Genomic DNA, 16,319 nt, shown 5'->3' on the forward strand with positions numbered 1-16,319 from the left:
CCTCACTGGAAAATTACCCGCCCCTCCCCAAAACATCAATTCTGAACACTGCTGTAATGTCCTCCCCTGTCAAAAAGGCAACTCCCCCTCATCTCTCACTTGTACTTCTGTCATGCTTGTGTCCTGGAACCAGTTCTGCTTTTCTCTCAGCCCTATTTTTGTTCTGGCTGTTAATTCTCAGTCTCCAGATCTAATCCACATCCTGAAGAGATTCCAAGAACCTGAATCCCTTCTTCCTGCACCAGCACCTCAGCTGTGCAGGTCTATCTTTTTATTTCTGTCCTTACTAGCAATAAATAGGTTTAGCTTCATGTTTACCAAGGTGGGCAGGGACGAGTTGGGTGAACGTGCCTGTTCCCATTCTGTGTTACTCCATGGCTCTGATAACCTAACACACTCTTAATTCATACTTTTTAAAAGAAACCGCACAGCAGTGCCTTAATTTTCTGCTGAAGCTGGTGAATTTCAAAGAATCAGTGCACCAGTGGGTTTCAAGGAAACACAGGCACCAGAGCACCAGTGAAAATCAAGAGAGCAATGGGAATGGGACTTTTTTGCGTTTGTGTGGAACATGGGAAAGTTCAGCTTGTAAACCAGATGCCATGCCACAGGGATTTCCAAATCATAGTACAGCAGAAACAGATTTTTCCAATGAAACTGATCTGTTTCCAAAATATGCTTCATTCATGAAATTTACAGTTAATCTGCACAATATATTAATGATAAACTTGATTGTCTTAAATGAATATCAAGTCTAATCTAAAAGAAGGTATAACTGATGTTTATCGTCAAATCTTTATCAATTACGTATATCTTAAAAGTTTTCTTGAATTAATACAGATTATTGTTCCGCAGGCTTCAACACTATCAGCGATAATTTTGCAGTGCTTGGCTCTGCCAAAACCACTCCTTCCTTGTCTGTTCCTTTTGGAACTCATGCAAATTGTTGGAGACTGATTGGCAGCTGTATCACCACTCCCACTAGTAGTTTCAGAACTATTTCAGCAGTGAACTGTAATGAATTGAATTGGTATACAGTGGGACTGGCGTGCATTGGAGTAATGCTGTAGACTTATAACATGGAGTGTATAATTCTAATTGGAGAAAGGGATTACAGAAAGAAGTTTCATCCTCCAAGGGTTACTGCTGTGTGCTGTTGTATTGTTTTCTTTGCTCTTTTACCGGTGAGTGATGCCTGGAAGCAAAGTAAACCTCGCCTGAAGTTCTCATACAAAGGTAAAAGGCTCATATGTGTCAGATATTTCCAGGTCTTTTTTTAACATCTAGAGTAATATCAACCTCATATTCTTTACTGTTAAACTTGGAAAAACCAGCAAGACACTGTGTTTCTGACATGTAACATGAGAAAGTAATTATTTTGACACAAGATGCATATGGTTATAATTTCAGCTAAAATTTTTCTGAATTGCCATTCAAGCTTTAATTAAACTCTATAAAACTAAAAGATTCACAAAGGTTTTGTGTAAATTTACCTTAGAGATATCAAATAATGATTTAGTAATGGTACTAATTCCAGTCTTGAAGATTCCAGTAAATTCCTCAAAGCAAAATTGTAAGTGCAATTGTATATAAATTTGGACAAGTGACAAAATCTCACTTCCTGGGTAGAAGATTGCAAACTTTACGTTTACCTTTTATAGCATGAAATATCAATTTGGCATAAACAATTCCTGAGCCACTGGAATTATTAGCTTTCTAGTCAATGCTTGTTTCTACATTGTGGGATTAGAGATTGAGCAGATGCTTTGTGAAGAGCAGAAGCAGTAAATGACTAAAATCTATTTCAAGTAGAGAACTGTAATGAATTTGATGAAGGTGCTGAAGGCAAACTGCCTGGAGGTAATTGTAAAAAAGGCAATGGTCTGTCTTAAATATACAAAAAGCCTGGCTTCTTCACATGGAACGTTCATGGTTGATTTCAACTGTTCTTTCCTCACCTTGTCTTCAGCTGCTGCTGAAAACGTGACTGATTTAAATCATATTTATTACTTCTATTTTTTAAATGGATAAAATAAATTCAGAAGTGGCATAACGATCTGCTGACAGCAATAGGTCATAAGGTGTGGGTACATTGTTTTTTTAAACCATGGAAGCAATGTTTCAGTTCCACACCAGAATAAAAGCTCTACTTATACACATCTTGACATGTGTTACCTCATTATATGAACTACTTCTTAAATGTTTAACCTTCATTTTTTAATTTAAAAAAACAAATTATAGCATTATTTGACTTACAACATAGAAGCAAAGAATTTACCTAAACTTTGAATTTTTGCTTTTTCTAAGGAATGGTGACCATTAACATGAAATATTTAGTGTAACCTGACAAGCTAATTTCTGCTATATCTTGTCTTTAAGAAAAAAAATGTAATGCAAGCTGTTCTCAATCTTTAAATTGTAAACCACTTTTATGAGGCTTTTGGGCTATAGATCAGCAGAACAATGATAGAAATTAACTTATAATGTAAATTTCTGCACCCCTTTTAAACCAAAATAAAAATGAATGGGTCTGTAACAATCCTGTCAGGGTTAGGATAGAGTAAACTTTTCCCTTTCTCCTTTTTTATAATTAACTGTCAGCATTCTCTCTCTCTCTCTGTCCGTTGGAATGTATCTCTCTGTCTGTCTGTCTGTCTCTCTCTCATACACACACACACACACACACACACACACACACACACACACACACACACACACACAGATCCCACTTACATTCCCTTTGCTTTTTAAGCCACATTGGGAAATAGATTATTGGGTATTAATTATTGGATTTGCTGCAGTGACCTTCAACTCAACTATAGATGCCATGGCAATAATTATGCAGAAGAAACATTTGCTGCTGTTACTGATGTCACAACTCTCTCTCCCTCTCTCCTCTCCTTTTTCCTCCTCCTCTACCTCTTCCCCATCCCCTCTCCTCCTCTCGCCTTCAACCCTTCTCTCCCTCCCCTGTCCACGCTCCACCAACTCCCTCTTCCCTCCCTTTTCCCCTCCCTCAAAGTCTCTCTTTCTCACGCACACCGTCTCTTCATTCTCACACAGACTCGCTGCCTCTCTTTCTCACGCACTCTGTCTCTCTCTTTGTGTGACTTCACCAGTGTGGCACAAGAGAGGTTTAGTTTTTTTATGAATACCAGATTGTGATTTTGTGCTTTATATTTCCAATTTCTCAATGAAAAAGGTAACATTTAAAGCTCAGTACCTTATATGCAGCCTTACACGAAGCCCAGAGTTGCTGTAATAAATCAAAGTTATGCAGAATTTTCTCCAAATACTTGTTCTCCAGAGCAATGCAATCTATATATCTGACAGATACTAGACATTTGGCATCTGGTATAGGTCTGGAGGAAGGAGGTATGTATGTGAATTTTAATGTAAGGTTGTTACTGACAGAACAGGGGGTACTGTGACCTTTACTGCACAAAGAAATTATTCCGTTTATGCCATGAACTGATACATACATCATAAATATATCCAATAAAAGGAAACCTAGGGATGTCCATGGTATTAGGTATTAGATTAAAGATTGCATTAATTCTGTTTTACATGCTTTAAAAAATCTGTTCCCAAGGAATAAACCGAACTTTCAAAATAAAGACAATTCCTCCAAGTACACACATCTGTAACAAACAGAGTTTGCCGTCATCGCTGTTAGAACTGAGAATGTATTCGGTTCACAGAGCGACAAAATATTTTTCCACTCACACTGTTCCTAAAATAAGTTGGATGTAAAAGTCTGGTTGGTCTTGAGATTTTTATTTACAAACACAATGAGCGCTATGTTGCTGAAGGAGCTGTCAATCACTTATTCATTTATCTTCTGTGGCATATGGAATTTCTTTAGTTGAAAGGATTATGTTAATTGAAGGAACGCAGTTAGTGATCTTCTCATGACAGCATGCTTAGTGCTCGCAGCTGGTCATAAGTTGCCTTTGTCTTTCCCCCATCAAACATCACTGCTACTTTTAATGATTATCCAGGAAATAGCTAATTACCATATGAATCTTCAGTGAACATCTAGCCGCATTGTTTAATTAGTCAGCGATTGATTGCAAGGAGCAGCCATACATAACAGTTATGCTGTTGTCAAGGGAAGAAATTTCAGTTTTATTTTTGTTCCAGTGATTAGCTTTGTGCAGAGTTTGTTTAATAAAAACATAGACGCTGCAGTATCTAATCCGCATTGTTTAATTAATCAGCAATTCATTGCAAGGAGCAGCCATATGTAACAGTTATGCTGTTGTCAGGGGAATACATTTCGGTTCCAGAGATCAGCTTGCTTAATAAAAATTACAACAGCAATCGCAGGAGCAACAAGTGATGGGGAGCAGTAGTATTTTCTAAATCCACCGATTGTTGTATATCGCTTATCACTTGTATAATGGCGCTGGAAATCTTACTGTATTGCAGATGAGATTAACTAAAGATTTTACAGCTGTTCTAAACTCCCATGGAAAATCGTCTTCAGGGACATGCACATCTGCTCCTTATGAACACTCCTGGCATATTTTCTGAAGAATACATGTAGAAGAGAAAAAAAAATTCTATAGCTTTATTCATCATTCGGGATTTTTTTCCATAGAAAAAAGAAACTATATAGATTAACAAAATCTAAACTCTTGACAGGTTAAGGGAACAAATGAATGAGTTGTGTGGGTTGACAAACTTTCAGCAAAACTGGAAGATGCTTGAGATGAATGCTTTGTATTTGAGAACAAAGCCTAGGATGGGAATGGTACTAAGGAAAGAAAAAAATAAAATGTGTGGAAGTAGAACATGGGAATGGGGACCTGGCCAAAAGGATGATTGCTTCAGGAACGTGTAAATGGTTGGAATGGATTATAACTGGTGATTGAGGAGATAAAGGGGTAATGAAAAATCTAAATAAAATATAGTTGGACTCAACGCTTTCAGGATAGGGAAAAGAAAACTGGTTTGGAATGTTTCTTCAAAATCATTTCTGAAGAGAGTTGGCGTGTGCGAGTGTACATACATATAAATACATAAAATAGGAAGAAACATAGAGTAGTCAATAAAACTACGTATTACTGCAAATTAAAGAATGCAGTAATTTTCATTGCATATGTACTATTGAGAGACCAGCATCAGTGAGCAGTTAACAAAACCCAGCAAGAAGTCAGAATCTTCAGCAGTGCTGAAAGGAAACAAGATCATAACAGTAGGAAGTGAAAAGGTGTAGAACTGGAGATGGTGAAAATAAGATATTCTTGGAAATAGAGTTAATCTTTATTTTGATTCAGAGGATGCAGTGGATGCTTTCTCCACCACTGAGCACATTGAGTGAGAGAGAACTTCTTCACTCAGAGGTTGGTGAAAGTGTGGGATGAGCTGCCCGTGCAAAGTGGGGGATGTGCGTTCGCTTTCAACATTTAAGAGAAATTTGGATAGGTACATGGATAGGAGGGATATGGAAGGCAATGGTCCGGGTGCAGATCAATGGGACTAATGGTTTGACATGGACTAGATGGAGCGAAGGGCCTGTTCCTGTGTTGTAGTGTTCTTTGATTTTGTAATTCTTTTTACATAGAGCTTTGCTACAAGAAAAATGAATTCTTCATTAAGGGCCCAACCAACCAGACTATGCTTTCTTCTCACTACTACCAGGAGTACAGCAGGAGGTATGGTTTCTTTAGGTTCAGACAGCCATCAGCTTCCTGAACCGGCAAGAGTAACTTCACTCAACAAAACTCTGAATGGATTCCATAACCTACAAACTGACTTTCAAGCACTCTTCCAACTCATGTCCTTAGTGTAATTTATTTTCTATTTGCACTATTTGTCTTCTCTTCTCAGTCTTTACTTATGTACCATTTTGCGTAAATTCCATATGTTTCCTTATTTTCTTGTAAATACCTGCAAGAAAATGAATCTCAAGTTAGCAACATATATGTACTTAAACAATAAATTTACTTTGCATTTGACTTTGACTTAATGTGCATGATGCATCTGAAAGCTTCTAGGCACCAAAAAGGTGAAATCTTTTAAATATACAGTATATATTTTTAAATGAATAAATTTAATGAGTGATTTGTTCATGATGTCTAAACATCAGAAGCTGAGAAGTTTATGGTAGTAGTCTAAAGTGCCGAGAAGTTCTTTTTTCCTGCTCTCTCTTGAAAAGTGGTACTTCAATCCACTTCAAAATCACTTTTCTGGGATTTATGAACATAACTTTCTGCCTTGACAATCTTGAAATATGAAAATGTTACTGATCACATTGGTATCTTTTTGTGAGCAGATCTATAGAAAATGCTACTTCAGCCATAATCTCACGAAAGCTGGACATCTGAGTAATTAATGTGATGCTCATTACACATGATATTCAGAATAACATTCTAATAGCTATGATGATGAACACTTCAAAGTTGAACAAGAACAAATTGCCCATATGTGAGCTTCGCATATGATACAGTAGAAACATTTGATGGACTTTGAATTGATTATTTTGGACTTGGAACAAGAATGTTAATGCGTGTCCATTTACTTTGGCTAATGGCCTGTAGGACATACAACTCCTTTTGAGGTCCAATTTGTGAGATCCAAGGCAAACATCAGGAATGCAAATTGATTTAAAGAGAAAATCGTTTGGGTCACAGATTTAATAAGTTTTGGCTGAACATGGGACTTTCACGGTTCTTGTATCAGACAGTTGACTTGTTCACTGTTCCTTAAACATTTTAATTCAAGATGTTCCAGCTGTTGACTGTCGCACATCTGAGTTATAGTCATCAATGGTACTTACTCTGTGAAATAAAGAAATGAGTCACCTGTAGTACTTCAGCTGAATCATGATGTTCTTTCTGAGCATGGCACGAGAGAGATTTGTTCACTTATAAGCAAATTACTACATTACTACGGATTCAGATTTATTTATCATACGTACAGGGGAAACTGGTGGAGTGCATCGCTTGCATTGGTATCCAGCACATCTAAGGATGCTAGGGGCCGCCTGCAAAATGTCGCCATGCATTCCAGTGCCAACACAGCTCGGCAGAACAACAGAAAGCACAAAAAAACGGAATACAACAAGCAACAGACCAGCAACAGCAAAAGCAAAACAAGGCACCCACCCACCCACCCACACATACAAGCGGTCCTCCATCTCCAGGACAGGCCTCAGGGCTCCAATCAGCTATAGATCAGCTATCAAGCTTGAAATTCTGGACTTCTGATTTACCATCAGCCTTCGATCTTTGGTATCGACCCCTGGACAAGCCGATGGCAGGACCCCAGCCTCGAACTCCACACTTGCCTATTGACCAGCCCTCGTGCCACCTCTTGCTTCCTGCTTGGACATCTAATACAGGGTCCCATCGACCTGGGACAGCTCCACATCCCTTGATGCCTATCCACGTTGCTAACCTCTAAGTGCAGAGCAAAGGCCTGGACTCCAGATGTCCCATGGCCCATGTCCACATTGCATTCCTTCACACGTAGAGCAGAGCCTAAGCTCTGCATGTCCTTTATCACTCATCCATGTTGTTGACCTTCAAGTGCGGAGCATGGAGCAGAGGCCTAGAACCTGGCCTGATCTCTAACTCCTCCACACCCTTGTCCCTAAAACCTAATCTTACCCTTTATTCCCCTCTCTGTCTCCAAAACCATCCCTACAAACTTAAAAAAAACACTGGCATAAGGCATTGGAAAAAGTAAACTCTGTGGCTCTGATATATTCATCCAATGTCAGATGCTGAAGTATGCTTAATTCCTTGCGCAGTTAGTGCATCCTGCAAGGTCAAGAGTGTTTCATCAAAACGGAGAACAAACACAATAATTTAGTCTTACAACCTTCCTTTGTTTTTTAAAGTTATCAGAGGTCTAACAAATGCTAAATTGTGAAAACAGTCCTGGCCATTTTGCACCCTTCAGCTAAGATCAACACCTCACTTTTTCTGTTCATTACCACCTAATGCAGGGTTTCCTATCTTTTTAGTGCCATGGACCCCTTACCATTAACTAATAGGTCCATGGACCCCAGGTTGCTAAACCCTGATCTAATGCTATGTTGGAATTTGCTCTGCTTGAATTGTCCACATTTCAACAAGTACATTGCAGAAGTATCTTCATTGACTGTAAAGTTACTTAGGACACATAGGTGTGAATACAATTTTCCTTCTTTATGAAAATAGTAAAATAATTTGAGACTTTTGGTTGGACGACCCGTCACAATTGCTGCAAATCAAACAGATGATTAGCTGATTTTACGTTAGTCATGTGGCTTCAATTGTTGATGTTGTTCACTGTAAGTGGCAGGAGCCAGCTCCTGCAGAGCAGGAAAAGAACACAGAGTGCTGATCATCCCCTGAAAAGGATGGAAAATAGTGGAGCATGTTATTATGTGAACTGATCGTATGGGACTGTGCTGTAGAGAGGTTGGGTTGAAATGGTTGCCAAAGCTCAGTTGGTTCACAATTGTGCTCAGAACAGGAATCTTTTTTTTAAATCTTCTTATTGAATAAGTATACAAAAAGGTAAGCCATATAGACACTAATACACTGTTAGAATATAATAAAATTACAGAAGATATTAATACAAAAAAAAATACTACAAACAATGTAATTTAAACATAACATACCAAGGTAACATAATAGTATACTAATTTTATATATATATCAATAGAGAAAAGGAAAAAAAAAACACCAAAAAAAACCCACCGTGCAACTAACTAAAAGCAAAGCAAAGCAATGGGCTAACTTGAAACCAAACAGAGTTAAACTTAAAATCACGTCCTCAATCCCGACCTCCATTAAAAACAGTAAAAAAAAACAAGAAGGGTATATATTACATTAAATGAAAATATTGAATAAAAGATCTCCAAGTCTGTTCAAATTTAAATGAGGAGTCATAAAGATTGCTTCTAATTTTCTCCAGATTCAAGCATAATATCGTCTGAGAAAACCAAAAAAAGGTAGTTGGAGCATTAAGCTCTTTCCAATGTTGTAAGATACATCTTTTCGACATTAAAGTAAGAAATGCAATCATTCTACGGGCTGAAGGGGAAAGATTACTGGAAATTTTAGGTAGTCCAAAGATAGCAGTAATAGGATGAGGAGAGATATCTATATTCAATACCTTGGAGATGATATTAAAAATGTCTCTCCAAAAAGTTTCCAAAGTAGGGCAAGACCAAAACATATGAGTTAAAGAGGCTATCTGCCCCGGACATCTATCACAAAAAGGATTAATATGAGAATAAAAGCACGCTAACTTATCTTTGGACCCATGTGTGCTCTATGAACAACTTTAAATTGAATTAGGGAATGTTTAGCACAGATAGAGGAAGGATTGACTAATTGTAAAATCTGCCCCCAGTCATCCACAGAAATGGTAAACCCCAATTCCTGTTCCCAATCTACCCTAATCTTATCAAATGGAGCTTTCCTAAGTTTCATAATAATATTATAAATCATAGCCGATGCACCTTTCTGACATGGATTAAGGTTGATTATAGTATCTAAAATGTATGTAGGAGGAAGCATTGGAAAGGAAGAAAGTATAGTACTTAGGAAATTTCTAACTTGTAGATATCTAAAAAAATGTATTCTTGATAAGTTATATTTATTAGATAATTGTTCAAAAGACATAAGGGAACCATCTAAAAATAAATCCAAAAACCGTGAAATACCCTTAGTCTTCCAAATTTGAAAAACACGATCCGTAAAAGAGGGAGGAAAAAATATGTTACCTAAAATAGGAATCGCTAACCCAAATTGATTAAGATCAAAAAATTTTCTGAATTGAAACCAAATACGTAAGGTATATTTAACTATCGGGTTAGACACCTGTTTAAGGCGTTTCAAATCAAAAGGAAGAGAGGAACCTAAAATAGAGCCAAGTGTAAAACCCTGAACAGATTGTAATTCCAATGCTACCCATTTAGGAATGGATAGTATATCCTGGTCAAGTAACCAGAATTTCATATGTCGAATATTAATTGCCCAATAATAAAATCTAAAGTTAGGTAATGCTAAGCCTCCATCTCTCTTAGCTTTCTGTAAATGTATTTTACCCAGTCTCGGGTTTTTATTCTGCCAAATAAATGAGGAAATTTTAGAGTCAACTTTGTCAAAAAAAGATTTTGGAACAAAGATTGGTAATGCCTGAAATATATATAAAAATTTTGGCAAAAAAAACATCTTAACTGCATTAATACGACCAATCAAAGTTAAATATAAAGGAAACCATTTAGATGAAAGTTGAATAATATGGTCTATTAATGGTAAAAAGTTAGTCTTAAATAAATCTTTGTATTTACAAGTAATTTTAATCCCAAGATATGAAAAATAATTATTAATCAATTTAAATGGAAATTTATAATATAAGGGAAGTTGTTTATTAATTGGAAAAAGTTCACTCTTACTAAGATTTAACTTATAACCTGAAAAAAGACCAAATTGTGCTAATAGCTCTAAAACAGCCGGGATGGATTTTTGAGGATTAGAAATATATACAAGTAAATCATCAGCATAGAGTGATAATTTATGGGACTTTAAGCCCTGAGTTATCCCAGTAATATTTGGAGATTCTCAAATGGCAATTGCAAGAGGTTCTAAAGAACAGGAATCTTGTCATACTTACCCTTGAGTAGCTCACAGAACTGAGGCAACTCCTCTGAGGCAGAAAGCTGTATCAGACTTGACCATGGACTAACTTTGTCAGTCCATGGCCTCCTCTACTGCCACGATGAGGCCATGCTCAGGATGGAGGCTCAACACCTTAAATTTCGTCTGGGTAGCCTCCACCTGATGGCATGAACATCAATTTTTTTTTAGATTATGAGAACACACTCAGTCCTCTTTTATTGTCATTTAGAAATGCATACATGCATTAAGAAATGATACAATGTTTCTCCGGAGTGATATCACAGAAAACAGGACAAACCAAAGACTAACACTGACAGGACCACATAACTATAACATATAGTTACAGCAGTGCAAAGCAATGCCATAATTTGATGAAGAACAAACCATGGGCACGGTAAATTAAGTCTCAAAAGTACCCGAGTCGATTGACTCCCGAGTCCCCGATAGCAGGCCGCAAAAAGGAGAAAATCCCTGCCATAAACCTCCAGGCACCGTCAACTTGCCGATGCCTTGGAAGCAGCCGACCACAGCCGACATTGAGTCCATCCGTCCGAAAACTTCGAGCTTCCGACCAGCCTCTCCGATGCAGCCTCCCGAGCGCCATCCTCTGCCAAGCGCCTTCGACCTCGCCCCGGCTGCTGAATCACGCAAAGCCGAGGATTTCGGGGCCTTCTGCTCCGGAGATTCCGGTTACCACACAGTAACAGCGGCAGTGAAGCGGGCATTTCAGAAGTTTTCCAGATGTTCCTTCGTGCTCTCACGTCCATCTCCATCAAATCAGAATTGTGCACGGTCCCCTACTTGACAGATAACAGACATCACCACTGAAGTGGCCGCGCGCGCTGCCGTCGCGCCGCCATCTTCTCCTCCTACGAAGTTCCAATTTCATGAACTTCCCACAATTTCTCCCCCTCCTCCCCTTCACCTTTCCCCATTCCTGTTTTCCTCTCTCAGCTTATCTCCTTACCTGCCCTCTGGTGCTCCTCCTCCTCCCTTTTCTTCATGGTCTTCTATCCTCTCCTGTCAGATTCTCCCCTTCCCCAGCCCTTTATCTCTTTCAACCCCTCCCCTACATCCGGTTTCACCTAACACCTTGTACTTCTTCCTCTCCACCCTCCCCCTCCCCACCTTCTCATCTTACTTCTCCTCGATTTTTCCTGATGAAGGTTCTCGGCCTGAAACAGCAACTGTTTACTCTTTTCCACTGATGCAGCCTGGCCTGCTGAGTTCCTCCAGCATGTTTTGTGTGTCGCTTTAAACTTTATTTGAGAGGAAACCCAGTGGCTCCTAATAAGTGTCTGGTGCCATGCGCAGCCGACCGTTGTATCTGCCAGTGATCTCATATCTTCAGAAACAAAAATAAAAGTTCCAAGAAATCTGTGCTAGTTCTAAGAGAGATGAATTTCTTAGTAATATTTGCTGAGAATATATTACACAATGAAATGAACATATTTTTCAAAACATCAGAATTTGGCCTGAACATAAACGGCTGCAGATTGCACAGTTCTGAAATATTTCACACAAGTTTTAACAAGAGACTTGGCCTTTCTAATAAGATGTTCAGTAGTTATTCAGTGATTATTTAATGAAACTATTTTTAATCAAAACATACATTTGACATGTACACTCCTGTCAGAAAATTCAACTTGATTTCTCAAAGTAAAGTTAGTTACTTGTGAAATTATTTTATTACAAATATAGAATTCAAATGTGAGGGCATTTGAAATGCACTTGGGTAAGCAAGCAATGTCAATATCAGGAAGCAGTCTGGTGCAGTCTAGTTTAATGTAACATTTATTTTGTTTCAGTAAATCAAAAACTTACAGAATATCATTTCTAATGTTTTTGAAGAATTTACAGTGTTGATAATTCCAGCAACTTCCTGCTAATTAGAAAGTAAATTCCATCAGGTTGGTAGAAAGTAAAGCTTTGTACATCCAAGTTTGGAACTGTGCTCAAACCTCCATGATTCCTGTGGCCTGAAACCAAAAGAGCTGTCAGCAGTGTATCTTCAGTTTGCCTCTCCCATGCTGGTCCATGGAAACTCTGTTTCTTGGAGCATGACAGTAATTTACATGAAAATGATTAACTGATTTAAGCAATTAACTGACTTAACTAATTATTTCATGGAAAATTAAGTTGAGCTGAAATGGATTGATTGTTCCCTACTTTGATCAATGCTTTATGTCATGCTCTTTTCATTGGTAACATTCTCACTCAGGGGTTCCCAACCTTTTTTATGCCATTGACCAAGGGTCTGTGGATGCCATGTTGGGAAACCTTGGCTCACTTCTGTTCAACCATTTATCCTGTGCATGTTAACAAATTGGAACCTGATAGAGCAAAGCCTAGATCTTAAGAATCCCATCCTTATTTAAAATTTCCTACAAGGCATCACTACTTTCTTATCTTTAATTTTCTGGAGATTTCTGTGCCGCCAATTTAAGCCTCAGTCTTCCACAAACCCGTTCAGCCATGCCTTCAGCAACCTTAATGCAGTCTATCCCTCTCCTCTATTTCCTTTGTCAAGATACTCAATAAAACCTGCCTCCATTATCAAGCTTTTGGTGCTACAATATCCTTTAATGGTTTGCTATCAAATTTTGATTGATAATGCCCCCATAAACTGCTTTAGTGCACTTAGCCATGTTGTTGTTTTTGCTTTCATGATTTTTTTGGATGAGTTTTTAAACAGGGGCACCTCATCTTTCATATACAAAAAAAAACAGAATTTGTAAGAAATTCCCTTAAGTTCTCTCAGCAAGTGCCGTCAAAATTGGGGTACATGATTACTTGTTTCCTTGTTTTTTTTTTTGGAAGGTTATGGTGTCTGAGCTGGCGGCCATGTTTTCTACAGTGATTTAATTTGAAACATCAGACTCAATTGGATCTAAAGCACATTGGAACATATCACGATCTTAAAACGCACTGTTGTAGACTTTTATTAGGATAGGTAGATGATATTAGAAGAGGAAGATGGAAGGGTTATTATACCTTTAAGGGTATGGACCTGCTTTGAAATTGGGCAGCTTCTGAGGCCAAGGGTGTCACGTGTATCTGAATGACACCAATACTTTATGTGGTTGGCCATTGTGCTGAAGGAAGTCTCGGGTGAACCTGACACCAGTTGAAGGATTAAGGCCTCAGGAAGAGTAGATACCAGAGTCTCTTGATCAAGTAACGGGGAGTCAGGGGTGGGAGGGGTAGAAGGGGGGATAACAGGAGATTAGAAAGTTGGAGGGAGTGGTGCAGTTACACACCAGGACCTGAAGGTGTGGGGGAAGCAAGGATGGTAGTACCAGTCTTGAAAATGCATTGCTTAAAGGCAACTATAGTTCAGAATATTGTGATCTAAGATTCAGGTCAACTTTGCAAGCCCTGCAATGAAGCAATTTGACCCTAAGACTACCATAATCACCCTCCTCTCCAGAAATAACCAGCCTTCCTATGCACATGGAAAAACAGAACTTTGAGCTCATTGACTTTATTAACTTTGCCTCCAACTTTCACCCTGCCCTCAAGTTTACCTGGTCCATTTCCGACACCTCCTTCCCCTTTCTAGATCTTTCTGTCTCTGTCTCTGGAGACAGCTTATCCACTGATGTCTACTATAAGGCTACTGACTCTCACAGCTATCTGGACTATTCCTCTTCTCACCCTGTCTCTTGCAAAAATGCCATCCCCTTCTTGCAATTCCTCCGTCTCCGCCGCATCTGCTCTCAGGATGAGGCTGTTCATTCCAGGACGAGGGAGATGTCCTTTTTTAAAGAAAGGGGCTTCCCTTCCTCCACTATCAACTCTGCTCTCAAACGCATCTCCCCCATTTCATGCACATCTGCTCTCACTCCATCCTCCTACCACCCCACTAGGAATAGGGTTCCCCTGGTCCTCACCTACCACCCCACCAGCCTCCGGGTCCAACATATTATTTTCCGTAACTTCTGCCACCTCCAACGGGATCCCACCACTAAGCACATCTTTCTCTCCCCCAACTCTGCTTTCCGCAGGGATCGCTCCCTACGCGACTCCCTTGTCCATTCGTCCCCCCCATCCCTCCCCACTGATCTCCCTCCTGGCACTTATCCATGTAAGCGGAACAAGTGCTACACATGCCCTTACACTTCCTCCCTTACCACCATTCAGGGCCCCAAACAGTCCTTCCAGGTGAGGCGACACTTTACCTGTGAGTCGGCTGGGGTGATATACTGCGTCCGGTGCTCCCGATATGGCCTTCTATATATTGGCGAGACCCGACGCAGACTGGGAGACTGCTTTGCTGAACACCTACGGTCTGTCCGCCAGAGAAAGCAGGATCTCTCAGTGGCCACACATTTTAATTCCACATCCCATTCCCATTCTGACATGTCTGTCCACGGCCTCCTCTACTGTAAAGATGAAGCCACACTCAGGTTGGAGGAACAACACCTTATATTCCGTCTGGGTAGCCTCCAACCTGATGGCATGAACATCGACTTCTCTAACTTCCGCTAATGCCCCACCGCCCCCTCGTACCCCATCCATTATTTATTTTTATACACACATTCTTTCTCTCACTCTCCTTTTTCTCCCTCTGTCCCTCTGACTATGTCCCTTACCCATCCTCTGGGGTCCCCCCCCCTTGTGTTTCTCCGTGGACCTCCTGTCCCATGATCCTCTCATATCCCCTTTGCCAATCACCTGTCCAGCTCTTGGCTCTATCCCTCCCCCTCCTGTCTTCTCCTATCATTTTGGATCTCCCCCTCCCCCTCCCACTTTCAAATCTCTTACTAACTCTTCCTTTAGTTAGTTCTGACAAAGGGTCTCGGCCTGAAACGTTGACTGTACCTCTTCCTAGAGATGCTGCCTGGCCTGCTGCGTTCACCAGCAACTTTGATGTGTGTTACTTTGATTGAATATTTATACACTACTATTCCGTTCTTTATCTCTATGTTCTTATTAAGAAAGTTTATGCAAGTGGAATAAACAGGAAGGTAGTTAGTATATTTTGGAGTTTAGTTATGCCCATTTTAAATGATCAAGATTGGATTTATGATTGTCTCACATATATATACAAGTAATTAGAAGCAATATGTGAACTTGATTCTTCTCCTAATCTTTGGCACCAAAACTGCTGGGAGTTAAGACAGCAGAAACTCAACGAATGATATAACTTTACTGCAAATTTCTAAAACCACACAGCATGAAGAATTTTGAAAGTTCAATCCCAGCTAGAGCACTTATAAGAATTTGACTAAATTCCCTGCAGGTTCTGAACTAGTACTGTGCCTAATATGGTTCCACACGCACACACTACTGTAGGAAATACCTTCCCCACCACATGAATAACATGATCAGAGATTGTTTTTTAATTCTTCCCCATTGGAGAATTTGAAGCAAAGGGCACTTTCTTTGTGGAACAAATCTACATCTTTATTACTTTAGCTCTGTCTGAATTGGACCATATGGGGAAATAATCCTCTGCCTTCCATGGAGATCTTCTCTCATCAATTTTAGTCAGAGGTGTGGTACATCATAGGCTTCAAAGATAGAGTTGCACCAACTAATTGAAAGTTTAGACATCTCTAAATTTTGTGAGAATAGTGATGCAAATTTAACTGTTGAATTCATGCAGCTTCAACCCTGTCTGACTTCTTCAATGCTTATCTTAATGTCAATCTTGTTAAATTTATTTCCTGAAAACTATTTTTGTTTCTA

General features: G+C 39.2%; 1 protein-coding gene across 3 annotated transcripts in view; it reads left to right on the forward strand.

The window, feature by feature from the left end:
- The first annotated feature begins 1,022 nt into the window (after positions 1–1,022).
- Positions 1,023–16,319, forward strand: part of LOC134355509 (semaphorin-3D-like) — a 116,592-nt gene continuing 101,295 nt past the window's right edge. For 2 of the 3 annotated variants that reach the window (XR_010020100.1, XM_063065487.1), the window contains exon 1: positions 1,023–1,236. Coding sequence is in view for 1 of the 3 variants with exons in the window: in XM_063065487.1 (XP_062921557.1) it covers positions 1,080–1,236 (157 nt within the window). In the remaining 2 variants the exon portion in view is untranslated. The remainder of the gene's footprint in view (positions 1,237–16,319) is intronic. The other variant, XM_063065488.1, reaches the window with a different exon arrangement.

This window comes from Mobula hypostoma, chromosome 13, assembly GCF_963921235.1.
Source record: "Mobula hypostoma chromosome 13, sMobHyp1.1, whole genome shotgun sequence".
Taxonomy (NCBI): domain Eukaryota; kingdom Metazoa; phylum Chordata; class Chondrichthyes; order Myliobatiformes; family Myliobatidae; genus Mobula; species Mobula hypostoma.